At 51.7% G+C, this 21,885-nt stretch overlaps 1 protein-coding gene across 8 annotated transcripts in view; it reads left to right on the top strand.

Moving 5' to 3' along the window:
• Shank2 (SH3 and multiple ankyrin repeat domains 2) overlaps positions 1–21,885 on the top strand; it is a 445,086-nt gene that overhangs the window by 400,744 nt on the left and 22,457 nt on the right. For 4 of the 8 annotated variants that reach the window (XM_052712832.1, XM_052712830.1, XM_052712829.1 and 1 more), the window contains exons 17-20: positions 13,641–13,776; positions 14,527–14,608; positions 14,816–14,835; positions 16,020–16,040. In XM_052712832.1, coding sequence (XP_052568792.1) covers positions 13,641–13,776; positions 14,527–14,608; positions 14,816–14,835; positions 16,020–16,040 — 259 coding nt within the window. The remainder of the gene's footprint in view (positions 1–13,640; positions 13,777–14,526; positions 14,609–14,815; positions 14,836–16,019; positions 16,041–21,885) is intronic. The other 4 variants (XM_052712826.1, XM_052712833.1, XM_052712828.1 and 1 more) reach the window with 3 other exon arrangements.

Raw genomic sequence — 21,885 nt, 5'->3', positions numbered from 1 at the left:
AGTCCACCGGGCTCCATCTGCTGTCCCACATCCTAGACCCACTGATGGCCAGTGCTGCCCCTGTGCTTCTCCATAGTGTTTTGAACTTGGATTCAGTGTGCACTCTTTTCACTAAGTGATAGATAACTGCGATTCCCCCATTTTTGTGGCTTGATAGCACATTCATTTTTTTTTTCAGTCAGTGAATAATGTTTGTGTAGACATACCACCAAGAATTTGTTCATCCACTGGCCTACCAAAGGACATCATAATTGCTTCTGAGTCTTAGCAATTAAAGCTAACATTTCTAGAAATACCCATATGCACGTGTTTGTGTGGACCTGAGTTTTCAGCTTCTTTGGGTAAATACCAAGAAACTGGTTGGCTGGGTTATGCAACAAGAATATGTTCAGTTATATAAGAAATTGCCAGACTGGGGGGCTGCAAACCCCCACCCCCAGCTGAAAAGTTATGGACAGTTGATGGCTTCTGGAGAGAGGGAGAGCCAGTTTTCTTTAAACCCTGGTAGGTTGGCCACACACCAGTGGATAGTGCCACACATAGGTCTGTGGATAGACAGCACAAATTGGGCTCACTGGGTTATAAGTAACAAATTTTAGGGTTTTTTTAAAAAAAGGACATGAAGTTGGGAGGGGTGAGGGTTGGGTCTGGGGAAGTTAGGAGAAGAGTGGAAGTGAGTACAATCAAAATACATTGGATAAAATTCTTAAAGAATGAATGAAACTATTACATTTTAAAAAGAAACTGCTAGACTATCCCCATAGAGACTGGACCGTGTACAGGAATGGGGGCTGTACTCCTCAAGGTGTGGTGTTTACATGGGGTTGTCCTCATGGGTGACAGTGCCGCATCCTGTGAATCTACAACTTCTCAGTAATACATTGTCGAGGTTCAGATGAGAAATGGCCCCATGTGCCTTTGAATTTTTGGTTCCTGGCTGGTGGTGATGTTTGGAGTATGTGTTTCCTGGTTACCTTTGTCAACTTGACACAGCCTAAAGTCATTTGAGAAGACAGCCTCAATTGAGGGATCACTTGGATCAGATTGACCCGTGGGCATGTCTGTAAGGGATTGTCTCAATTGTTCATTGTTCACAGAAGGGCCTTCACTGTTGTAGGCGGCACCATTCCCTAGGCTTATGGTCCTGGGCTGTATAGGAAAACCAGCTGAGCATGGGCCTGTGAGTGAGCAAGCTAGCAAGCAGCATCCTCCATAGTTCCCGCCTCCAGTTTCCTTCCCTGGCTTCCCACAATGCTGTACTATGACCTGAAAGTATAAGCCAAATAAACCCTTTCCTCTTCAAGTTGCTTTTGGTGAGTGTTTTATCATAGTAACAGAAAGGAAACTAGAACAACGCGATGTTTTGCAGTCGCAGGGCCAAGCAGAAGATAGTAGATCACTGGTTGGTGGACCTTGAGGGCAACCACCCTGCTCTGCTTCCTGGTCTGCAAAGATGTAAACCAGCATCTCAGTCCTACAAGCACACTTAGCCCCTCCTGCCGTCACGCCTTCCCTGCTGTGTTGGACTGTATCCCCTCAACTCATGAGCCAAAATAAGCCCTTCCTCCCTTGACACACTTCTTGTTGGGTGTTTGGCTACACATGCACAGAGCCTGTCTTTGCGTACCTATTGGCCCTGTGTCAGTTACTGGTGCTTACCTGAGCAGACCGCCTGCCCATTTTTAATCCAGTTATTTGCTTCCTTACTGTTGAAGAGCTCTTTGGTGTTTTAAACACCAACATTAATCTGATGTGTATTTTGCAAAGATTTTCTTCCCAGTCTGTGGCACTTTTATTCTTAATGGTGGGTCTTTCTTGATGCAAACCTTCTGCTTGATGTAACCCATCATGCCCGTGACTTCTTCCTAGATTCTGCTTTGAATGTTGCATTTAGAGACTCTAGGTCACCTAGATTTTCTCTAGTATTATCTTCCAGGAGTGTCACAGCCTGGAGAGTTATATTTAGAACTATGATCCATTTTGGGTTAATTTCTAAAGGTTTGAGGTCTGTGTCCATGTTCACTTTCTGCACGTGGGTGTTCAATTGTTCAGTAGGCTTTGTGGGAAAGCCTGTCCTTTCTCCACGGCATTGCCGGAGATCCTTTATCAAAAGCTGAGTTGGCCAGCTGTGGGTCTATTCTGGGCTCTGTCATGCTCTGCTGACCTGCTACCAGCTCTCCCCCAGTACCCTGCCGTCCTGAGGCCAGCTGCTGGGTAGTCCATCTCGAAGGCCAGTCGTCTCCGCTCCTGGCTTTGTCCTGCTCCTGTGTCACATTGGCTAATTTGGTCTTTAACATTTCCATGTAAATTTTGAATCAGTTTCCCAGGATTCATCAACAGTGGGTCAGACTAGAAATAACGCTGTTCGAAGCCGCTCCTGAATATGAGATGCCTACAAGGAGCTCCAGGCATTTGGTGAAAAAAGTGAATATCAAAGGCAGAGACTCAAAACAAACATACCCCCAAAAGGAGGGGGCAGTGAGATGGTTCAGTGGGTAGAGGTCCTCGCTGCCAAGCCTGACAAATTGAGTTCCATCCCCAAGATCCTCAGCGTGGAGGGAGAGAACCGACTCCTACCAATTGTCCGCTGACCTCTCCACTAGGTGCACTGTGGCACACCCACTCCCAGAGACACTCACAAAATAAATAAAGTTGATAAAGAAATAAAAACATGCCATGAAAAAGATGGGAGAGGATGCTGTGCGGGGAGAAGGCTATTAAACAAATCTATGATTCGTGTGCTCAGTGAGATCAAAGAAGATGCCGCCTCCTTGGAGTAAGAACAAAACGCCCTTCGAAAAGGGAACATTCAGAGAACAAAATAAGAGTTCTACAAATTTTCAAAAAATACGATGGCAGATGTGAGTGTTTTGATAGAGGGACTGAAAGATGACATTCGAGAGAACCTCTGAGAACAGAAGAAATGAGGGGAGATGGAGGGAGAGGAGGAAGGCACCCAGGCCCACCCTGTGCAAAGCAGGAAGAAGATAAGGAAGCACAGGGAAGCTTTAGTCTGAACAACTGGAGTTTTCTGAGGAGTGAGAGGGGGAAACAGTCACACCAGACGCACCAGACGCACCCGTGAAGCTCGGGACGAGGAAGAAAGGGACTCAGAGACGGCCACACAGGAGCGAAGCAGCCATGGGAGCTCGGGAGACGGCTCAACCGGAGAAGCTGAGTCTGGTCCTCAGAACCCACATCAAAAAACACTAAATGAATCTGGGCATGGTGGCACTCGCCTTTAATCCCAGCTCTCTCCAGGCAGAGGCAGACCCATCTCCGTGAGTTCAAGACCAGCTAAGGTTACAAAGTGCGACCATGTCTCAAAAAGAAAAAAAAAACCAAAACTGCTGAGTGAGGGAATGAATGATTGTAATCCCAGCACCGGGGAGATGGAGGCAGGCAGGTTCCTGGGGCTTGCTGAAAAGCCAGTCCGGCCTACTTGATGAGCTCCAAGCCAATGAAAGGTCCCATCTCAAAAAATAAGTGATCACTCCTGAGGCATGACACCCGGGATTGTCCTCTGGCCTCTGCATGTACACACACACACACACACACACACACACACACACACACACACACACACTGCTGTCAGATCTTTCAGTCCCTCCATAGCAGGCCTCACACTTGAAATAAATGGAACCAGCCTTCAGAATTCTGAAGGTCTCTTGTCATTTTTATTGATTTGTCTAGTTTCTTGTCAGTTTTGATGAAGGGTATGTGATGGCTGATACTGTCAACTTGATCTGGAGTCACTAGGAGACAAGCCTCTGGCACATCTTTAAGGGATTATCTAGTTTGAGTTAACTGGAGCAAGAAGTCCAGCCTGAATGTGGGGGTGCCATCCCATGGGCTGGGGTCCCAGACTGAACAAAAAGAAGAAAGTGAGCCGGGTGGTGGTGGTGCACCCTTTGAATCCCAGCACTCGGGAGGCAGAGGCAGAGGTGGATCTCTGTGAGTTTGAGGCCAGCCTGGGCTACAGCGTGAGTTCCAGGACAGGCTCCAGAGACACACAGAGAAACCCTGTCTCGAAAAACCAAAAAAATAAAAAATAAAAAATAAAATAAAAGGAAGAAAGTGAGCGCGTGGATGCGACGCGACCAGCCGCCTCAGGCTCCTGCGGGCATGCCTTCCCTGCCATGGTGGCCTGCACCCCTGCACCCCTGCACCCCTGCAGCCGCAGCCGCGATAAACCCTTCCTCCCTTACACCGGTTCTGTCAGGCATTTGGTCTCAGCTTTAGAAGAGAGGATCAGTGTGCAGGGTGTTGGCACTTCCTGCTGTGTCTGCAGGCTGCAGAGCTCTGTCTATTTGTGCAAAAGTTTACACGTGTACAGTCTTTGTTATTAGACACATGCTTATCGCTGCCCTGCCGCCTTCCGTCTTTACTTCCCGAATGCTTTCTTCTGTTTTAAGATTTACTTTATTTCACGTGCATGGCTGTTTTGCCTGCGTGTCTACCTGTGCGCAACGCGCATGCAGTGCCGTGGAGGCCAGAAAAGGGCATCGGAGCCCCGGAACTGAAGTTATAGATGGCTGTGAGTTACCATGTGGGTGCTGGAACCACACCTGGGTCCTCTGCAAGAGCAGGCAGTGCTTCTAACCCTGAGCCATCTCTCCCGCCACTGACACAACCTTGAGGTATAATTCACACAACATAAACGTTGACCCTTTAAAGTGTAACAACCCACTGAATTTTAATTTTCAGTTTGCAACCATTAGCACAGTAAGATGGTAGAACAAGGTCGTTGCCCCAAGAAGCAATCTCCCACCCATGATCCTCCTGCCCCCCAGGAACCTCTGTACACAGCCTTCGTGTGTGGACAGCTGCTTTTCGTATTTCTGGGTGTATGCCTTGGTGTGGAGTTTCTGGGTCACGTTGTAACATCGTATTTGACAGGTTCAGAACAGCTGCACAGCATCCCTGCCTGGCGGAGGCTGTTTTGTGGATACTTACGCAGCCTCCATCCACCCTTGCCCTGTGGTTCTCGCTTCCTTCCTAAGCTGTGACCTCTTAGTGTCTTTATATTGAAAGTACATGAACTGACTGGAGATAGGGCTCAGCATTTAAAAGCACTTGCTGCTCTCCCAGGGGATCTAAGTTGGGTTTCCAGTACCCATGTCGGGCAGCTCCCTCCAGCTCCAGAGGATGCAATGCCCTCTTCTGGAATCTGTAGTCAGTGCATATACGTGGCCCCCCACATATACATGCATAATTAAAAATAGTCCTTTTTAAAAGAAAACCTATGAATAGCATTTTAGATCTTTTTTTAAAATTTTTAAATCCATTTTATGTCTACTTTTTTTTGTTTGTTTGATTTTTGAGACAGGTCTGGAACTCATAAAGATCCGTCTGTCTCTGCTTCCTGAGTGCTGGTATTAAAGGTGTGTGCCACTGTGCCTGGCTAGATCTGCTTGTGAGTGGGAGTTTCATCCCACCGACAGTTGATGTCATTACCACCGTTTCGTCCTGATCTGGGGCTTGCTGTCTGCATCACTGATCTTACATCTTGCCTCCCCTTTCTGCCATATTTTGGCTTACCTGTTCTTGGAACTCTGTTTTGATTTGCTAACGGGCTTTAGCTGTCTCTCTCTCTAGTCTGCCTGTGGTGGTTCTCAGGTCACAGGCAGTCCTCAGTGTTCGGTACACATGTGACATAAAACTTCCCTATTTTGTGTTCCAGTTTTGTGTGTCGGGGAAATGCACGGGCACAGCTGCCTTCCTTTCTGCTAATTGTCCAGTGTCTAAAGCTGCACCATCATAGCCCGCCCCCCACCGCTCTTATTTTTGCCTCAGGGGACACATAGCTCCACGGACAGCAGTTGACTCTGTTCCTCAGTCAGCCTTCATTCTCTGCGATGCCTTCAACAGAGTCAGTCCTTTGAGTGTCGGCGACATTGTCTCCTGACTTCTGGCCTGTGGAGTTTCCGACATGAAGTCGTTTGAAGCATCCCTCTTCTCTGATTTAATGTGTCCACATTGCCTTCAGCTTCCAGTGGGCTAACTGTAATGTGCCTGGACTCGCTTTGCAGTTTGAAACTCATGGAATTTCTTTTCTTTTCTTTTCTTTCTTTCTTTCTTTTTTTTGTTGGTTTTGTTTGTTTTGTTTGTTTTGTTTTGTTTGAGACAGGGTTTCTCTGAGTAGCTCTGACTGTCCTAGAACTCACTCTGTAGACCAGGCTGGCCTCAAATTCACAGAGATCTGCCTGCTTCTGCTTCCCAAGAGCTGGGATTAATGGTATGGGCCACCATGGCCCAGCTCTGCTCACAGCATCTCTTGAATCTGTGGGTTTACATCCTTCACTAAACCAGGGACATTTTTAACCGTGTGTGTGTGTGTGTGTGTGTGTGTGTGTGTGTGTGTGTGTGTGTGTGTGGTATGTGTGGTGTGTGTGTGTGTGTGTGTGTGTGTGTGTGTGGTATGTGTGGTGTGTGTGTGTGTGTGTGTGTGTGTGTGTGTGGTATGTGTGGTGTGTGTGTGTGTGTGTGTGTGTGTGTGTGTGTGTGTGTGTGTGTGTGGTTTCTGACTTCTTTCTCTTCTACGATTCTCGATTCCTCTTTCGGAACCCTGCATTACCTTTGTGTTAAGCCATTGGCTGATGCCCTGAGCATCCTTAAGTCTCTGCTCATTTTTTAAAATCCGTCTTCTTCTGACTCTTCACTGTTTCTCCTCTGACTCATTTCTAGTCTGTTGTCAAGCCCACCCAGTGAAGCACTGTAATAACGATGCTAACATCCTGTGCGACAGTTCCAATGCTGGGTCATCTGTGCTTCTCGAGTGGGTTTGAATTGTGCCCTGAATGCTATGACAGTTGGGGTGTAGCGACTCTGGATGTTTTCAGTGGAGCTGACGGCCAGCGCGATTGGACTCTGACGTCCTGTTCTGTGTGGCTTGTAGTAGCCACACTCACAGTTCCATCTGGTTTCTTTCAGCCTTCCGGCAGGCGGCTCTAAAGCTCTGACACACACACAGTTCACACAGTCAGCCTGAGATCTGGGGAGAGTTTACACAGAGAACATGCGACTGACCCTTCACCTTGCTGGGCCTGGGCCTTGTTTTGGCCCCCGTGGCCACCCTGAACCCTGCCCTCTGGTTTTCCAGCCTGGGGCAGCTGTACTTGCTGTCAGGGCTGCAGGTGGCCCACACTGCACTGCTCCCAACTCCCATCCAGAGCCTGCCCGCCTTGTTCACACTGTAGCACTGCCTTCTCTTTCATTCTGGTTTGGGGTGGGGATTGTGGTTTTCCAGACTTCATAGCTGTCCCTTGAAGAAGAATTACAATTAGGGGCTTACTTTACCTTACCTCCCCCCGCCTTCTAGTTTTATACCCAGCGAAGCTACTGATCAAGTTTGAGGGTCAAAGATCAGTATGCCAGAAATCATCTCTAAATTACTATATTGGGAAACTTCACTCAAAAAAAAAAAAAGGAGTTTTAAACCAAATAAACCATTCACACACCCAGAGTCTGAGATTTAAGGCTTCCAGCATGAGTGTCAGAGGGCACTCAGGGACGGTGGAATGGGGACCTTAGGCGGACCTGGACCTTAGACTGACCTGGAAAACACTGAATCTTGACTATGCAGTACCAATCAGAAGTCCTCAAGAGAGGAGTAGTAGCACATACTTGGAATTCTAGCACTCAAGAAGCAGGAGCAGGAGAATCACCCATAGTTCAAGTTCAGCCCAAGCTGTATATATAGTGAGCTTCAGGCCAGCCAAGGCTACATCGTGAGACCCAGTATCAAAAACAGACCAACAGGAAGACCCCAGAAGACAATTCTTCATGACAAATGTAAAACCCCATGGATCTGAAGACCGTGAAAAGGGGTTCACTGAGTTGGGGAAGTGTTTGGATTTGATACTGTTAAGTACATAGAAAATTAAACCAATAAAAACACAAAATTATTTTGCTCCAGGGTGGGGAAAACATACAGGAGATGACAAAGTAATCAAGTCAGAGTGTGTGGTTTAAGTGTGGGTAGATTATCGCACAGTCGAGAGGAATAGCAATGTTGGTTTTGTTAAAATGTTGATGTAAATATATCCCGAGAGTCAGAGCTGAAAGCACAGAGGGAGGGCATGAAGGAAAAGAGATACCCAACTGAGGTTCCTTAGACACATCGTTTCCATAGTGGGCTTTGGCAGATGAGAGCCGAAATCAAAGTTCACAATAGACAGCCGGGAGAGTCAACAACATGGGCAGAATTTTCTAAAGGTAAGAAGTGGGCACTGAACGGGAAGCCTCCTCGTACTGTGTCTGTCCACCGTCCACACACACAACTCTGACATTTAAGGGACATTCAGATGGAAGACCAGAATTCATTGTCAAGGACAGTATACGATCCTATTCGTCACAAAACAACTGAATGCCGTGTAGCTTGGTTTATTCATCCTCCATGGCTCCATGGCTGTGTGCAAGGATATATTTGCCTCCTTGAGGGCAAATGGATTTTTGGGACAGGCTTTTGCTTGCTTGCTTGCTTGCTTGCTTTACTCTAAATTGGTAACTCTAAGGGGCTTCAGGGCTTGTTGGAGCCTTCTTACTGGTGTGACATGTGGCACGCACATGCACATCTCCCCCTGGTGGTAACAGATCAGAATTGCAGGTCAAGGCCTTAAAATGTGAGCAGATGAGGGAAGAGCAAGCCTTCCTGCCCACTTCGGCTCCTGTCAGCCAACTGTTTTCAGGACTGTGTCTGGCCCCAGACACCCATTGCAGGCTAAACTGTTTTAGGCCTGTTTGTAGGCTGGGAGACTGCAAAGACTTTTGACTCCTCTGTCCCTGCTGTGGTAAGGAGAATGCACCTGGGTTCTTCTGGCTATGGAAGCTGGTCTTGGTGAGGAGTCCCTGTACTGAAGGGTCCATGTGTCCATGACATATTATACTTGCATCAGTAATATGTGAGGGTTGGGGCAGAATCTGTGCAAAGTTTGGCTTTTTGGAATTTTTGCTTTCGTTTTTGTTTTTGCAAGTCAGGGAGAGCATTTTAGTCCCGCATGGCTGTAAGGAGAGAGAGGAGGGAGGATGAAGAACACAGGGATGGGGCACAAGGTCAGCATTCCTCCATTTCGGGTACAGCCATGGCAGTATTAGTTACTTTTCATGGTAAAGTACCATAACCAAAAGCAACCTGTGGAAGAGTTTATTTTGGCTTACTGTGTCAAAGAGTGAAGAGTCCATCATGGCAGGAAACATGGCAGCCAGCAGCTGGCATGATGGCAGGGGTGGGAAGCTAAGAGCTAACATCTTTAACAGCAAGCACAAAGCAAACTGGAGATGCGGTGAGGCTGTACAGTCTCAAAGCTCGCCCCCAGTGACCTGCCACCTCTAGCAAGGCCGCACCACCTAAACCTCCCCAAGTAGTAACACCACCCGGAAACCAAGTGTTCAAATGCCCAAGTCTCTGAAAGACATTTCTCACTGAAACTTCCACACTCCCCTCCCTGGCCCCTGTATGGGCCCTTGGCCATACCATAATGCAAAATGCATTTATTTAATCCAACTTCAAAAGGTCCCTATGATCTTTCACAGTCTCAACACTGTTTAAAAATCCAAAACCTCTTCTGAGACTCTAGGCGCTCTCTTAACTGTAACCCCTGTAAAAAGCAAAAAGCAAATTACATGCTTCTGACATGCAATGGCACAGAATATATATTACCACTCCAAAATGGAGAAGTGGGGCATAGTGGGGAAATACATGCCAAATCAAGATGGAAACCCAGCAGGAAAACCACCAAAACCCGTACTCCATGTAGCTGGAGAAGCCAGTCTTTCTGGGGGGGGGGGGATGCCTCATCTTCCCCTGCAAGGAGAGGTTGAGTGGGGGGCAGGCTCTGGGACGCTGCAGCCCAGCCTGGGGTGGGGGGCTCTGTGCCATGACACACCCAACAGTGCTTCGCCCAGTGTGGAGGGTGACAGTGGTATGGGTACATCTGCCCTATCCCTGCAGACAGGCTTTCTCATCCCCAGTGTGGTGGGTGATGGTGGTATGGGTACATCTGCCCTATTCCTACAGACAGGCTTTCTCATCCCCAGTGTGGAGGGTGACGGTGGCGTGGATACATCTGCCCTATTCCTGCAGACAGGCTTTCTCATCCCCAGTGTGGAGGGTGACGGTGGTATGGGTACATCTGCCCTGTTCCTGCAGACAGGCTTTCTCATCCCCAGTGTGGAGGGTGACGGTGGTATGAGTACATCTGCCCTATCCCTGCAGACAGGCTTTCTCATCCCCAGTGTGGAGGGTGACAGTGGCATGGATACATCTGCCCTGTTCCTGCAGACAGGCTTTCTCATCCCCAGTGCGGGGAAAGGAGGAGGCACAGTGCCCTGAAGCCTCGGGGAGAATGGAGGCCAATGCAGAAAAGGAAGGAGCCTGGACAGACAGCTCCTAGGAAAGCCTCTCTTCAGGGACCCACATCCCTGTGTCCCTGGAAAACCCCACTGTCGAGTAACGCTGTCCTCAGGGCATGACGTGTTCTTGCCCTCTGGACCTGGCAGCAGCTGTCCAAAGGCTGCCCAAGACTGGGCCCGTTTGCTTCCCGTCATGGGGGAGGAGAGGGGCTCATGACTCCCTGCCTAGCCTCAAGAATTTATAGACTGTTAAGGATTGCTAGCAGGAGGGGATCGCAAGGCCACACCCCTCCCTGGGTATTTATGGACAGTTAATGGTTGCCAAGATATCTAGTCAGGAGAACCGGTGCCAGGAGAAGGATTTTTTTAGCAATGTAGCTGCCCATAAGTTGCCCAAGCTCCCCTAACACCCTTACAAAATGGGGGAGGTGGAGCTACCGGGCCTGCCTGCAAGGCCTGCTCCTGCTCCTTCCCTGGGTGGCATTTCCCATTGTCCCCATCTCTCTGAGTTCCCTCCATAGCAGCAGTGACCCTTGCAAGGGTGTGTCAGGGCTGCTCTGTCACCTCTGCAGGACTTGGGGACCGTAGCTCCTTCCCTGCCTTCCAGCTTTCCTTCACCCGTCACCGGTCACTCCCAGGGAAGCTGCTGACAGGGACGCCGCTTTTCCCACCTGAGGCCCGGAGTCCTGTGTGTAACTGAGGGGTGGCAGGTGGAGCACTGATTCCTAAGGGCCTCAAGAGAAGGGTGGTAGCCAGCTCCAGGCTGAGTGGCACAGCGCGGCTGGTCACTGGGTTGTGTCCCAGGCTGTTCAGCAGCTGTTCTGTGATAAAACGCACAGGGAGGGGAGGCGGGGTTCTCTTCTCCCTGCTCTGGAGACTGAGAGGAAGGCACTGGGAATCCTGGCAAGCAGGCTGCTGTGCCCTAGATGGTCCCTCCCAGGGGGACAGGCTAGAGAGCCCCCAATGCCCTTTTTACAAAGTGTCAGTCAATTCATGAGTCACCCTTGGGACCTGAGCACTTCTGAGGTTAGTACTGACAGCCTGAAGGATCTAGATTCGCCTAGGACACACACTCTGGACATGTCTAGATAAGTAGAATTGAAGAGGGATGAGCCAGCCTGAATGTGGACAGCACCATCCCATGGGCTGGGGTCCTGGACTAATAAAAAGAAGAAAGCAAGCTGAGCACCAGCATTCATCTCTCCACTCCCTGACGGTGAATGTAGTGGGCCTCACACTCTACCGCCTCACACTCTACTGCCATGACTCGCTTACCATGATGGACTGTGGCCCTAATAACTGTGAGCCAAATAAACCCCTTCCTTCCTCCCTCCCTCCCTCCCTCCCTCCCTCCCTCCCTCCCTTCCTCCCTTCCTTCCTTCCTTAAGTTGCTTGTGGCAAGTGCTCTGTCACAGCAGTGAGACAAGCACCTAATTATACGTCGTCGAAAAGGCCCCAGTCACCTCGGAGGTGAGAGCTATTGACTTGGGTTTGGGGGTGTGGTCTATGCTGTGACAGTTGTTACTGCTGGGACTGGAAAGTTTGCTGAGCCCCTGAAACCATAAGTAACCCCTGAACACCCGGTGAAGCCATAAGAAACACCTGAACACCCAGTGAAGCCTTAAGGAACCCCTGAACACCCAGTGAAGCCATAAGTAACCCCTGAACACCCAGTGAAACCGTAAGGAACCCCTGAACACCCAGTGAAGCCTTAAGGAACCCCTGAATACCCGGTGAAGCCATAAGAAACACCTGAACACCCAGTGAAGCCTTAAGGAACCCCTGAACACCCAGTGAAGCCATAACCTCCACTCCTGTAGCTCGGCTCGGCTCAGCTACTTTGGGGGAGTTGGCATTTAGTTTCTGCACCTTGACATAATTTGTCTAATGACAAGTGTGTGTCACCAGGACTGCATGCTTCAGGCTCTAGCTGCTGGGGCCCCCTTCTACTGACTTTTTCCAAGTTTGGCCCAAGGTGAGTGAAGGTCTCTCAGCTACCCGTGTCAGCCCTCACGTTCATGTCTTTCTGACAGGCACACACCTGTGTTCAATAGACTTTGCGGGAAGATGGTCAACAGGACAGCTGCCTGCTTCCGAGCTGTGCCAGCTCAGGAGGGCTGGCAGAGATTCCATTCATAACTTACTCCCTTTACATAATGTGGGCACGGGTCAGTGCTTGGTGTCAATCCTAGCTATGGTAGAAAGCTGAACTGCAAAAGCCCAGCCCAGGGCTGGATTCAGAGTTGATTGCGTGGACGTTCCATGGACACCTTGATAGCAGAACTGTGCAGGATCCATTCTGTCCCCTTCTAGAACTCCAAAAGCAACAGAATCAAAGGCAATGGTCACCAGTCCACGCAGATGAGGTCAGGGAGGCTGGATGGCTCCCAAACAAATAACAGAGCTGAGGCCCTGCCTGGGGCTCCTGCACTCCCACCCAGATCACTGTGTAAGAGTGGAGGTTTGGAGTGTTGTGTTAAAGTGCCGGCGTTCTTACATTTCAACAGCTAAGATAGTGTCCAACACCATAGTGATCTTGACTGGAAGCATGGTGTTGGGATAGGCATGTTCACAATGCCCAACCTGCCCATCTGTACAGCTCTGGCTTTCTTCTGGGGACAAGGCCTGGGGGTCTGCTGTGGAACTTAGCTTGACAAAGGGGCTGACGCCAAGTCCCACCTCTGCTTGAATCTGTGTCTGCTTCTTCCCTGGGGTTATAAGGAGAGGGCCTGGTCCTGAAAACCCAGAGTTTCTGAGCCTCAGGGTTCTGCTCACAGAAGCAACATTGGGGTTCAAGTGTGCACCTCCACTATCCCAGGAGCACTGGGGCAGTCTTCCTTCTTCCCAGAAGTGCCAGGGAAGAATCGTCATCTCTTTTAATACCTTGTAAAGTCAAACTTTTCCACCTCAGTGTTGGGGGGGGGGGGGGGAAATCCCAAAGACAATGGGCCAAAACACAGGAGAAGTGATTGGGGGCCAGGTTTCTGCCTTGCTGTAAAAGGGTAGAGCTGCTGCTGAACCCAGCCGTGGAGATCTGGACAGCTCCTGAGAATTCTGTTAAGTAGGGTCCACCAGTCCTGGTAGAGGGTGCTGGATGAGGCATCCCACCCGTCATGGTGTGGTGGCCTCTGCAGCCACAGCAGCACACATGCTGACCTCCCCAAAGCAAATTTTCATCCATAAAGACCAAAGTCCCCCTAGTCTCCTACAGGGTGCCGGCAGCACGTGCCTCACCACCCCTGCCTCCTCTTACGTGTTGCTGACCTGCCGCGCCTCTCTCCCTGCAGGTTAACAATGAAAATGTCGTCAAGGTGGGCCACCGGCAGGTGGTGAACATGATCCGCCAGGGAGGAAATCACCTCGTCCTTAAGGTCGTCACAGTGACCAGGAATCTAGACCCTGATGACACTGCCAGAAAGAAAGGTGTGTATCCCTCAAGGTGCCCTGCAGGGGGGAGGCAGAGGTCACAGGGAAGGAGAACAGCCTCTTTTTAGCTGAGAGCCAAGGCCATGGGGTATCACTTAAGTGTGTGACCAAGACATGACATTGAGCCTGAGTCACCATTCTCCTGAGGGAGGCCACAGCTGGGCCAGCAAAGGGGACCAAGCACGGGACAGACGCCCCTGCCTTCTAGCCAGCTGTCCTCAAAGCAGCTGTGTAGAGGTACCAGGGGCAGCTAGGAGAGGCTGTAGGGGTGGCTGCACCAGAGTACACTAAATAGCAAGAGAGGGTTGCAAACAGCTGAGACCGTAGTGCGAGGGTAGAGAATGGCATTTCCTGGACACCAACAGGTCTCCTTCCCCAGCTCCAGCGAGGCCCGTGTCCCTGCCGTTGACAGCCTGGCAGGTAGTGGCTAAGCCACATATACCCCACTGCCTGTGCCCTGTCACAGTCAGATTCACACAGACAGAACAGAGCCTTAGTTCCCAACCCTATCACAGAGCACCTACCCTACTCCATCCTGAGCACCCAGGGCTGATGCTAATCATGGCAGCCCAACCATGACAACCCCCACAGCCACCTGTCCGTCTGCCCCCCAAAACACAGATTCGAGGGTCACTGCCTCCCGGATTCTTCCTGTGTCCAAAAGTAAGGGGCACTGGGTGGGGTACAGGACTGGGTGGGGCCTTGTGGTGGTTCTCACACCGACTCTGTTTTTGTCTACCCATCAAGCTCCCCCACCTCCAAAGAGGGCTCCAACTACGGCCCTTACCCTGCGTTCCAAGTCCATGACGGCGGAGCTGGAGGAACTCGGTAAGGCCACCTTACCCTGCTGCCCTCAGAGACGCCCAGCCCATGCACGGCCTCCCGCTGGCTTGCTTATCCCTGCCCTTTCTCCTGCATGCCCTACAGCTTCACACTTGGCTTGGCGTCTCTAGTGAGGGACTCCATGGGATCTAGAGGAGGTGGGGCTGATATTCTCTTCTGCTTATCTAACATTGTTTTGTTTTGACTTTTTGGGCCTCTCACTAGTGGACAAAGGTAAGCAGCCTCGCTGGCCCTGCAGCAGCGTCCCTGCTGCCTTGGGCACCCTCACTGACCCCACCTCAGCCTGTCCTCCAGCTTGCTCCAGCCACTGAAGGCCTGCCCTCAGGGACTCCTCAGAGAGTCCCAGCACACCCAGAACTCTAAAAGGTCCTCATTAAACAGACTTGGCCATTTGTCCCCTTGGAGGCAGATGGGACAGGGGACTCTCAGCCATTGGGACTATTAAGAAAAGGGATGACTCTGACACGGACTAAGAACCACATCCTAAGTGTCACCCAGGTGCCACCAGGTAGCCAGGGGACTTCTGCAGAGAGGATGGCTCTGATTCACAGAGACAGTGAGGGAAAGCACTGACCCCGTGAGGAACAGGGGTAGTTAGTGCTGGTGAGGGTGGCCCTTGGTGCAGAAACAACCACTCCGGTTCAAACCTATTAGCTCCTGGTGGTGTCCTGCCAGGATGTCACTGACAGCAACAGGTCCCCACCAGCACAGAGCAGCCCCCATCCCCTTGTTCATGTTAATCACTGTCCACCCTGGGGCTAGAATCTGAAGCTCACCTCAAATTGTCAGTCTTCTAGAAGAGGGTACCCTGACACAGGAATGCTTCTCCACCCAGAAACTGGAGTGTGCCCACCCATCCTCTCCTTCCAGCCACGCTCCTGACCCTATCATATACCTTCAAACATTCCACTGGGAACATTCGAATTGTGTCCCCATGACCGAATGTCTGCCCCGCTTACAATGAGCCAAGGTCAGCCTGCTCTACAGAAGGGGCTGCTGCCGTGTTCTCTAGGAGCTCATTGGAAAGGGGCTCCCTCTAGCTCCCAGGGTCTCCAGCTCCCAGGGCCTCCGTGTCCTTTTAAAGGCAGACCTGCCCTCCTGTCCCACCTCATGAAGTTCAGTCCCACCTATGGAGTGCTGCTGGATTGCTGGGAACAAAGTAAGAAAGCCCCTTCGCCACCACAAAGGAGATTCAGGCAGGACAAGGCAAAAAGAGCAACCAAGGGCAAGTTGTGGGGGCCACTCTGGACCCCTGCCCCTCACTCCTGGTGGTCTCCACACTAGTTCCCCTACCTATGTCCCATAATCACCGAACTGAGTGAGACCCCGGGTGTGGGCCACTATGGGAGGGCGCTGCCACCGTGGCTGGCTCATGCGCTTCCCTTTCTGTTTGCAAGCCTCAGTCCGGAAGAAGAAGGGTAAGGGAAGTGTCTGTGCCCATGCTCTTGCCCAGTAGAAGAGAAACCCCCTCGTGACAGTCGTGTGAAGTCCAGAGTGTGCTGTGAGCCTTGTGTCGTCTTCCATATTTGGGGGTCATACCCAAGGGCCCCTCCCTGGGATGTACACTGTTCTGGTCTGTCTGGTCTGCTTGGCTTCTGTCTGTGACTCCCTCGACCTATTTGTCAGTCCCCCTGATCTGTGTCCACATCAACATTGCTGATGAAGCGGCCAGGATCCTTGATGACTCTTACTATGCCTGCCTGGCTGCAGATGCCGTGAATCCTCTTCTGGGGGTGCTGGTCAGAGACATCCACGTGTGCTGCCCAGCCACTAAACAGCCAGGGGAGCAGGCAAGAGAGAAACCAGGCTCCGTTCCTCTTCCAACCCTCAGCTCCCCTCCACACTGGGGGGAGGAGGGAGCTGCCTGTCCCCAGGCTCCCCTGAGAGGGGAGCGGGCATAACAAGTCTCATGAGTGACTAGGCAGAGCCCTGCCCCCCTCAGAAGCACCCTATTACAGATGGATACTCCTGACTGCTCATGACTCCCCAGCACTGAGCCAAGTGTGACCTGTGACCCAGAAATGCAATGCTGAAACATCATTCCCCAAGGCTGAGAGGGTCTCTAATGAGGTTGGGGGTGGTCCCTAATGGTTGGTGCACTCAGTCTGAGGCCTGGTGTGGACCTAGCATCCTGGATGCTGAATGGGGGGTCAAGAGTGCCTAAATCCAGCAGGATCAGCCTCAGGGCAGGACGGATACCCTGGAGCTGCCACATAGCCACCTCAGGCTAACAGCCTTCTTTGCAGCAATCCGTGCCTTCACCATATCAGGCAGTACAGGACATCCCAGCATGCTCTCTGGGGTTCTCCCCATGTCAAGGGTGTGGCTGGCTCACGTCTAGTCTAAGACTGCCCTTCTTCCCAGGGGTCCTATAGTTACATTATAGTATGAACACCACCACCACCATCAAAAGGCAAACCCAGCTCTGGCCTGTCAGAAGAGGCATGCCACTGTGGGCTCCCAAGGCCCAGGGTGCCCCATCAGAGCTGGTGAAGAAAAAAAAGCCCATTGTCAAAAAGGTGAAATCTGGGCCGGCAAGCCCCTGTCTGAAGGCACCGCCCAATGGACGTGTTACAACAGCTGGGGACAGAGGTTTGGGCCAGTGCAAGGTGAATCCACTCAGAGATAGGCGAGTCTCAGACAGTGGGAAATGCCTTCCATGTGAACAGCAGAAAAAAAGCAGTTGAGAAGAAGTGTCCCAACCTGAGGCTGGACCAGGAGGTGGGGGGGTGGGGGCAGGTAGATGCCAAAGGGACCACTGGTCACAGCCCAGCCAGGGGGAAGGGACTGAGGATGCCCTGCGTTCCTCGCCTCACCCCACAGAAGCCCCTGCCAACTTGGTACTTCTCTGCCCAGTTGGTAGGCTAGGGCCTGCCATAAAAGTCTTGGAGCAGTGTGGGCACATGGTGCCTGAGTGTGGCAGGTACTCAGCAATGGCTCCAGCCCCTCTTGATGCCTGTCCAGGCTCTCTGGGAGGACTGCCTACCTGGAAGGGGGTATACTCCCGGGAGGCGACGTAGAATGAAAGAAGAATCTCGTCTCCCCAGCTGCCTTGAGCTAAAGAGTGCCTCCACCCGCTGCGAGTCTTTGTCTACCCTGAGACATGAATTAGGCCACACTTAGAAATGAGTTCTTTGCCGATGCAGCCGAGACAAGGTCACACCAGGTTAGGAGTGCCGTAAAGTAACCATTGACTGGTGTAATTAGGGAAAGAGAAGGCGAGCTATGGAGCGTTAGACTATTGGGACCTCCAGAAGCAAGGCTCTTCTCCTGCTAACCCTAACCCCAGATGTCCAGCCCCAGAACAGGGAGAGGACAAACCTTTGTCCTTTTAAGCTGTCCCCAGGAGGTTGCTGGAAGTTAGAAGCCTCAGCTGGGTGTGATGGTGCCTGCCTAGCGCTAAGGACCTGGGAGGCAGAAAGATCACAAGTTCCAGGCCAGCCTGAGCTACATGAGACCTTTCTCAAGTAGAGTGAGGCAATCTCAACCTTGGCTCCACCCCACCGGCCACACCAGCTTAGAGACCCTGGGTTTTCGCTGAGCTCTTTGACCTAGTACCCCATGGTGAGAAAAGTCGCTGTGGCCAACCACCACAGACGGAACAACCCAGGGCAGCCGAGGTGAGAGTAGAGACAGAGGCCACCAGGCAGAGTGAGTAGTGGGACAGGTTGTGTGACCATGACCTCCAACCTTGCTTGTCACCTCTGACGAAGCACACAGACCTTCCCAGGCATGAGTCTTGGAGTCTACAGGTCCAAGGGGCCCAAGCTGCATACCCACACTTCACTGCCTGGGTGGGAGCAGACAGGAGGCAGCCCACTGGTGGCGCGGGTGATGGTGTGACGTTTTGGTTTTTCTTCTGATAGCAGTGTTGCTGAGGAAGCCTGCAGTGGGCTATCTCACCCTGCAGAGGGAGCAGAGGCCACTGGCTCTGAGACACCAAAGAGAGAGCGTGGTGGTTGGCGACAGACAGATCACCAGCTATCTCTGATGCTATGCGCACCCATGAATCTCTTTTCATGGATGCTTCTGGAACACCTAATCTTGGTCTCCCACAAAGATCCTATGTAGTACATGAGAGACGACTGGGACCCTGCTCTAGGCAGGGATTGACCTCTGGGCTCTGGCTGTGTCATCACCACGCATATGGCCAGGGGACAGAAGATCTCAACAGGGCTTCTGTTCGCTGCCCGGGAGGTCAGACGTGCCCGGAAGGCTCCCCTGGGGACTGTGCAGTGGGCAGCAGTACTCGACTGCTTCCAGCTCTTCCTTTGCCTTGGCCATTGGGGTTGTTTTCCCTCGCCAGCACTTTGGGACTTCTTCCCACAGAGCCATGACATCTAATTGACTGTCACATGGAAAGCAGCAGGTGCCCCAAGTTGAGGACACTGGACATACCCTCCAGTGCTCCCTCCTACAACTTCTGGTGCTGCCTATGAGCCAGGCAAACCCACAGGCTGCGAGATGTGGTGATGGGCAGGGTGAATGATGCTGAGAAATGTGGCTACAAGCCACCTCAGGGACCCTGACAAACCTGCCACCTCTCTCTCTCTCTCTCTCTGGTTCCTGGAAGTCTACAGTTTACAGCCCATGGGCAACACATCTGCCTTGTGAGAGACCATAAGCTTGCTTTGAGACTGAGAACTCAGCTCACGGCTGGGCTGTTTTGTGTACCATGTCTGCACAGGTATATCCAGTCACCAAGACCTCGTGTTGGCCCTGCAAGGGCCTGACCTCCTCGGCCATCTATACAGCTCCAGTTCTAGGCCTTTGGAGATTAAGCCTCTTCCTCAGGAGTCAGCAATCTCAACAATTTCCTTAAAAACTTTTACTTCCTGTCAATAAGATCTCAAAGATGGAGCCTGTGTGGTCAAGTCTGCAGCAAATCTAAGGAACAAGATAAAAACCCGTCTGTCACCTGGCTCACACCAACAGCACTAATGCTAGAAGACCAGGGACCCTGGGCCTGACAAATTCAGAAAGCAGTTCCTAAGGGAGATGGGAGAGGCAGAGCTCAAGAGGCCAGGCCGAGGTTCAAGGTTCCTGGGGGTGTTCCCCAAGACACAACCACACCATCACTGTCGCATCTCTGACTCCACAAACCTGCAGTCAGCTGAGTGAGGTGGGTGACTCTGGTGACCCCTACAGGAGCACCCTCCAACTGTGCTCTCTGTGAAAGACAGAGCCTTTCCTACAGCCATGTGAATCGGGATGAAGCCTCAGAGCCCCACAGGGTCAGGACCGTCATGGGAGACGCTTATCCAAGGACCTGCAGTTCTCACATCACAGCCTACTGCCCACTCCTGCTGGGCATGTGGAGATGCCACGGGCACTCACACGCCAGGCAATAGACCCCACGTGCCACCAGTGGGAACATACACACTGCTGGCCCCTGACAAGAAGATTCTCAGTGACTCCGTGACTCTTCAGCATGAGTGTGTTTCTCTCGTGTCCTTTGCTCTCCATGTACCCAGACCCTACACAGCAGACTCTGGCTAACTACCTCCCCATGCTGAGCCTGTGCCCAGGGCCTTCCTAGCAGGACTGTGGCCCTGTGCATCTTACATCTGACGTTCCAAGGGCTCTTGAGGCCCACAATTTTCCCTTGCCCAGCTACTACCAGCAGCCATTAAATTCAACAAAGGCCAAATCTATGGGGCAGGAAAACCAGGAGCTTCCTGAATCTCATCTATACCTCTACTTGATAGTCCTAGCCAAGCACTCACAGGGTGAGCAGGTTGGGCTCCCCACACAGCCAGGAGGGGGCCTTCACATTTCAAGGTTTGCACATGAGCTAGAGGTGGCTGGATTCTTGCAGGTCCCCAGAGATCTCCATGTGACACACCCAGTCACTCCTCTTGTAACTCAATGGCCTCCACTTGACCCACATGCTGTGTCCCCAGGCTCAGCCTCTGTGGACACCACAGAAGAGAGGAAAGAAGTTTCCAGAGTGATTCCGGTGTTCCCTGCCCAGCGCCCAATGCAGTGGTGGGACATAGCTCTCCTGTGCTAGAGAGATCTCAACTCCTTCCTTGAAAGAACAGACTGTGGGGTTCACCTCAGCTAAAGCTAAGCCAAATGACCAGTACCAAGGGACCTGGAGTATGGGGTGGGGACACAGATCAAGCCAGTGTGTCCTGGCTGGCTCACCAAAGCAGGCCACACAAGCATCCGCCCAGCTGGCAGGTGGGCAGTAGGGACTACATAGAAACAAGTTCTATCTCAGCCATAAAAGCTAACCTGGACCCCTGGAGGAAGACAGCAGAGATGGAGACAGGTGGACATGGCCTATAGCACATGGCAGGAAGCAGTCTATTGGTGAAATTATTAAGGCCACTCCACGTAGTTAAAAGGAGATTTATTTAATGGCGTAACTTACAAATTAAGGAATAGGTAGGTCGCGGAGTCTGGGGAAGGTGTATCACAGTCCAGCGGTGTTCTCTGGAGCTCTGCTCGGTCCACCTCTCCAGTCCAGGGTCCCACAACAGAGAGAGCGCCCGCCGATCCAGCTCTCGGGTCCCCAGGCGCCTCCCTTGGCCCCGCCTTGTAGGCGTGACATTGCCGAAGTCTCAATGGGGGTTGGAACTTCCAGATCAAAGCTGGAATGGCTACCCACTACAGCAGTCTGCAGGTGTGGACCGGGTGGTAAAAAGATACGGCCACAGGTGACAGACAGTCTAGCGGACATGGCCAGGCCGGCCCAGGAGAGTGTGGATAAAGCTTTGGTTTAAGATGAGGGCCTTGTGACTCAGGAGCTGGAGGACATGGGCGATTTGAGCTGCAAGTGTCTCCACAGCCCATGGTGACGGGAGCCAAGCAATTGCCTGACCCATCCCTGAGGGCCGGATTCTAGCCCAGGAAGAGGCCTGTGACAGATGAGCCTGCAGGCCCAGACGTCGGAGTCGTCCATGAAGAGACAGCACCTGAGACTGCATGGGTCTGAAGGCCTGAGGTCACTCCTACAATCTGTGTCCCTTTTAAAACTCTTCACACGTGTGAAAGGCTCTGAGGCTGTGCAGGACCTGGCATGGGCCACATTTGGACTACAGCCATCATCTGTGGACGGCTAGAATCAACACTGGTCTGGAACCAGCTGTCTTTCTAGGATGTCAGAGAGGCCATGGTGGATACTTCCATTGCCCCCAGCCCCAACACACCCACTTCCTCTTGAGTCCTCCTCAAGGGTATTTTGGCTCTGGCCTGCCTGCTCAGAAAACATTGCTTCATGCTGGATGCTGAACACTACTGTAGCTCTGGGGACTT

This window comes from Peromyscus californicus, unplaced genomic scaffold (genome assembly GCF_007827085.1).
Source record: "Peromyscus californicus insignis strain IS unplaced genomic scaffold, ASM782708v3 Scaffold_4__1_contigs__length_199733344, whole genome shotgun sequence".
Lineage (NCBI taxonomy): Eukaryota > Metazoa > Chordata > Mammalia > Rodentia > Cricetidae > Peromyscus > Peromyscus californicus.
The sequence above is the reverse complement of the archived record's forward strand: the minus strand, read 5'-3'. Positions and strand labels throughout refer to the sequence as shown.